We start from the raw sequence: 5,486 nt of genomic DNA, 5'->3' as shown, positions 1-5,486 counted from the left end.
ACAACAGCACAACAAAATAAACTTTTTTCAGCTACTTGTATGAAGTGTTTCGTGTTGGTGTTGTCTTCACACACTGTGGGAAAAAATAGTAGTTGGCGCCTGGTTCATGTGAGAAAGTGTGGTCGTGTTATGATCAGTGTGAGAGAAACATGTCCTTGGGTTCTTATTAGTGTGAAAAATGTCCTTATATTATTGTCAGCTTTGAAAAAAATGAGAGAGAGAGAGAGAACAGTTAAAGCTATAAATAAATAGTGAAACTGGAAGAGAGAAAAGAAGACTGAGTTTTATACATTGACAAGGAATCTCTCTCTCTCTCTCTCTCTCTCTCTCTCTCTCTCTCTCTCTCTCTCTCTCTCTCTCTCTCCTTACGCCCACCAAACGCGATACATTTACCAGAGAAGAAAATGATAACAGTCTCAAAGGTCATACTTCAGAGGTTGCAGATAAGGTCAGAGATCACGTCATCTTCAAGGGTCACAACTATTACAGGTCATATTCAAGGGTCATTGTTACGCTTCAGGTCATCATCAAGGTCAAAGGTCATCTTCAGGAGCCGTTGGGGCGCTGGCCATGGGAGGGATATGAGACACGTGATCGATTGTGACCTTAATTGACCTGGGTCCTTCCTGTGAGGTCACTATCGTCCCGTCAGGAAGAGAGGGAGGTTGTAGTTGTGGTTGTTGTTGTGAGTATGGTGGTGGTTTCTCTAAGCTGGGTAATGGGTGTTGTAGGTAAGGTGGTGGTTGTTGTTGTTGGTAAGATGGTGGTTGATGTTGCTGGTAAGATGGTGGTTGCTGTAGGGAGTATAGTTGTTGCTCTGGTTGTTGTAGGTACGATGGTTGTTGCTGCAGGAAGGATATTGGTTGCTGTAGGGGATATAGTTGTTGTTGTGATTGCTGTGATTGTGGCCCCTGGAACTGAACTTGCTGTGGATACGATTGCTGTGTTTGGTGTGGGCCTGATAACTGTTGTTGCTGTGGTTGTTGACTCACTTGGCTTAGGTTGACATGGGAGTGGTGGTTGGCATGGTTGTAGTAGTGGGAGAAACAACACACCAGTACCCCGGCCAAGGTAAACACTGTCAACAGAAGAGAAATTTTTAGTGAAACCTCCATTTAACGGCCTATATAGAGAGGAGAGTCCGCTATATCGAGGGTCCGTTACTTGTGAAACCTCCAGCTAACGAACTATGTAGAGAGGAGAGTCCGTTATATCGAGGGTCCGTTACATGTGAAACCTCCAGCTAACGAACTATGTAGAGAGGAGAGTCCGCTATATCGAGGGTCCGTTACATGTGAAACCTCCAGCTAACGAACTATGTAGAGAGGAGAGTCCGCTATATCGAGGGTCCGTTACATGTGAAACCTCCAGCTAACGAACTATGTAGAGAGGAGAGTCCGCTATATCGAGGATCCGTTACATGTGAAACCTCCATCTAACGAACTATATAGAGAGGAGAGTCCGCTATATCGAGGGTCCGTTACATGTGAAACCTCCATTTAACGGCCTATATAGAGAGGAAAGTCCTTTATATCGAGGGTCCGTTAGATATGAAACCTCCATCTAACGGCCTATATAGAGAGGAAAGTCCGCTATATCGAGGGTCCGTTAGATGTGAAACCTCCATCTAACGAACTATATAGAGAGGAAAGTCCGCTATGTCGAGGGTCCGTTAGATGTGAAACCTCCATCTAACGAACTATATAGAGAGAGGAGTCCGTTATGTCGAGTGTCCGTTAAATAATTACTATAGGCCTATGGAGAGACAAGTCCGTTATGTGGATGTTTTACTGTATATTTTGTTTATGTTATCGATAAATATTAATGATAGTCATTTGTTTGGTTCATTAGACTTGTTAACAATAAGAGAATAATTTATGTTCTTCGTCTTAATTGCAAAAAAATAACTAAAACAGATAAGAATTTTCTGTTATGTATTTTAGATAATTTGTTGTTGATTGAACTTAATTTAATAACATGATAACAGTAGACATGATAAGTGAATAGGATATAATGACAAAATAATAACCAGGTATAACAAAAGATAACAGGATAACAATAACACCAACCTGATACAAGAATGTTCTCGTTTTCTGTCAAATAACACAAATAACAAAAGATAACACAAAAATAACTACTGAATAACATCCCAAAAACACAATAACAAATTAATAAAAAACATTATATTAAATTCGTCCACAAACCCTCGACTTACCTCCAGAGGCCAAGCATAGAACACCACCGATCAGGAAGCCTTCACCATCATCACCATCAAAGTCACCATCAAAGTCACCATCATCATCATCATCTCCATCTTGGTAAGTGTTGGAGATCACCAGGAGAACCGCACCAGCCAATAAGAGTAGTGAACTCAAACAAGCTACCACTATTCCAGCGTGACTCAGGTATGTTCTCCATATACTGTTGCTCTGATGGTGGTAGATGGTGGTGGTAGTAGTAGTGGTTGGTGAAATGATAGGTGGTCATGGTTGTTAAAGTGGAAGGTGGTGGTGGTGGTGGTGGAATGGTGGTAGTAGTGGTAGTAGAAGTTAGTGATGGTTGTAGATGTGGTAGTGTTGGTGGTAGTAGTGGTAATGGTTGCTGAATTAGTAAGTGGTAGTAGTAGTAGTAGTAGTAGTAGTGACCATAAAGATGTACAAATAATAATATTGATAATGTTGGTATAATTATTATTATTATTATTATTATTATTATTATTATTATTATTATTATTATTATTATTATTATTATTATTATTATTATTATTATTATTATTATTATTATTATTATTATTGTTATTGTTATTATTATTATTATTATTATTATTATTATTATTATTATTATTATTATTATTATTATTATTATTATTATTATTGTTATTATTATTATTATTATTATTATTATTATTATTATTATTATTATTATTATTATTATTATTATTATTATTATTATTATTATTATTATTATTATTATTATTATTATTATTATTATTATTACCTTCATGACCCTGTAGACACAACTAGCAGCTCCAGGGTGGATGAATCACACGGTCACCCTGAGAGAGAGAAGCAGTGAGTTAGTTGTTTACTGAAGGACCCTCGAGTCTGTTGAGGACAGTAATGTAACTCACTCTTGAAGATGTTTCCTCGACATAGTGACATAAACTCTCCCGTCAATCACTACCATCACTATCATTCAATCACCGTTATTGCTTTACAAGAGGTATTCTAGTATTCATAGCAAAATTACGCATCGAGATATCCATGTGGTTCAGCCCCGCGTTACCCATTCGTCGCGCGTCCGTCCATTCCCTAGACCTAGATACTGTACAAGCTGGCCAGGTGATGTGGCCAGCTTGGTGATCAAAGACACTTATTGTCTAGCTAGCAGAGCTTTACCTCTGTCGTAGAGTGTGAGCAGTGGAGTAGCTCAGGCCTCGAGTCCTCCTCCAAGACGGTGTAATACTCGGACTTTGGTTTTCAAAGTGCATTAAGTCAGGAGGTGAACCTTTAAGTACAGTTATTTAGTGAGGCCCTTTAACTATAACTAGTCATCTCCGGCTGATAGTGTGTTGTGTTTTATATTAATTCATACAGCAACTAACACACACACACACACACACACACACACACACACACACACACACACACACACGTAATTAGCACCCAAATTACTAACCTATCACGAGAAAATCTAAATGAACAGGACAGACACATCAACATCCTCAATTCACAATGAGCCAGACGAGGTAAACACGACTAATTGGTAAGAAAAATATGTATCCCATTCTGTCCATAACAAAGGCTTCAACAGCGTTAATGATTATTCTCCATAACATAACTCTATAAAACACACCTCATACGTTAACTAGCGCCATCTGTGAGTCACCACCAACACGAGACTCATCTTTCCTGTAAAATAATTATCATAATTGAGTCTCTCTTTGTATCATCCACTGTACACTGATTGTGATAACTGTAGAAAACTGTTTGGCGAGTTAGGTGTACAGATATAATGATAAGAGACAGGTAACTTTGAACACACACACACACACACACACTACTGACTATAACCTGAAAAGCAAGAAGGTGACATTTCTCGGTGACCCATAACCTTGATTTTCCCCCTTCGTTGACCAGAGGTGTAAACTTAGTCAAAGATTGGACGATAATTGTTGACCTTACACTGTTGACCCTCCTGATGACCTCTGACCTTAATCTTAACTGGTCATTGGGTTAAGAAAATCAGGGATGAAGTGGTTGTTGGAGAAAGATAATCACTCTTTTGTAAACAATTTCATATAAACTTGGAATAAATCGGTTGAAGGAAACCATAATTAACACAGACGAGAAATAACAATATCACGCCTTAAAACAGAGTTGTGTAAGTAACATATCCTCAATACAACCTTAACATCTTAGTTAATGTGGTATACGATATATACTGCACTATCTTATACACACTGATATAACAATGGATCAGACTACAGTAGTATATAATAGCACTCGATAATATATGATGTGGTTTGGTATTATATATATGTAACTGAGAATACCTTAGCGATACGATTTGGAATTAATTATAATGGTGACCTTAACCTACAATGACCTTATCTGACCTCTAATGCTCCAACGATGACCTGTAATGATCTTTAATGACCCCTGATAACCTGTTGATAACCTACACTACCCATAGCGACCTTATGATAATATTTAATATCCCTAATGACCTGTTTGATGACTTTTAATGACATTTTAGAGTCCTGTCATTTTCAGTAGTGACCTGTGATGACCTGATACACTTATTCTGTTTGGTTTCTACTGAATGATTTTTATAACATTTCTTGTATATATCTCACCGCTATGACAAGTACCGGTAACTCTTCGTTGTAACAAGCTTCTGTAACACTCTTGTAATACTCTGCAGTGGCACTCTTATATCACTTCGCTGTATCGTTCTTGTAACAACTTACTGTAATAGACTTCAATAACACTTCTCTGTAACAGGTCTCTATAACACTGTGCTGTAATAGTCTCGTATAACACCTCGCTCGCTACACCCGGCTATCGTATCACTCCGTAGTAACGATAGCTGACAGTTTTCGTGTTGGAAAGGCCACATCTGGCTCTCGGGTCATATGTGATCCCTATCGTCGTTAATGCTGATAACAGACTGATAACATCATTTCCCTCCCTTATAACTGACAAAGATAACACCTCCAGGCTTCTAACAGTGATTTACTACCTAATATTCAGGTTCAGTGAGTCATAAACACACACACACACACACGTAATTAGCACCCAAATCTACCTGTATTAATTAACCTCAAAATAGTTTACAAGCTTGCAGTGGGAATCTAATCGACCATAGCTTAAATACCTTAGAAAATTCGACAAAAACTTTCCATCCACACTTTTGCTGGATCACTCTCTCGGTCACAGAGGTATTTTTTTATGACCTCATTAGCACAGGTCAAAGGTTAAGAT

At 38.2% G+C, this 5,486-nt stretch overlaps 1 protein-coding gene across 3 annotated transcripts; it reads right to left on the bottom strand.

Annotated features, from left to right (window-relative positions):
* Nucleotides 1-292: 292 nt before the first annotated feature.
* LOC121868624 (putative cyclin-dependent serine/threonine-protein kinase DDB_G0272797/DDB_G0274007) lies at nucleotides 293-5,124 on the bottom strand. 3 transcript variants are annotated; one of them, XM_042369447.1, is made up of 4 exons: nucleotides 4,859-5,124; nucleotides 2,998-3,055; nucleotides 2,216-2,429; nucleotides 293-1,078 (listed from the first exon to the last, which is right to left on the bottom strand). In XM_042369447.1, the coding sequence occupies exons 2-4, from the start codon at nucleotides 3,001-3,003 to the stop codon at nucleotides 534-536; spliced, it is 765 nt and encodes a 254-aa protein (XP_042225381.1). In that variant the 5' UTR covers nucleotides 3,004-3,055; nucleotides 4,859-5,124; the 3' UTR covers nucleotides 293-533. The 3 variants fall into 3 exon arrangements, with proteins under 3 accessions (XP_042225381.1, XP_042225382.1, XP_042225383.1); XM_042369448.1 differs by having other exon boundaries at nucleotides 4,874-5,124; XM_042369449.1 differs by having other exon boundaries at nucleotides 4,973-5,124.
* Between the last annotated feature and the right edge of the window lie 362 nt (nucleotides 5,125-5,486).

This window comes from Homarus americanus, unplaced genomic scaffold (genome assembly GCF_018991925.1).
Source record: "Homarus americanus isolate GMGI-L3 unplaced genomic scaffold, GMGI_Hamer_2.0 scaffold59495, whole genome shotgun sequence".
Lineage (NCBI taxonomy): Eukaryota > Metazoa > Arthropoda > Malacostraca > Decapoda > Nephropidae > Homarus > Homarus americanus.
Note: the sequence above shows the minus strand (reverse complement) of the source record. Positions and strands in the feature narration are given on the sequence as shown.

Coding starts and splice junctions, on each gene's coding strand:
- LOC121868624 (XM_042369447.1), bottom strand. Junction 1,079..2,215: donor TCTATGCTTGGCCTCTGGAG/GTAAGTCGAGGG, acceptor TTCTGTTGACAG/TGTTTACCTTGGCCGGGGTA.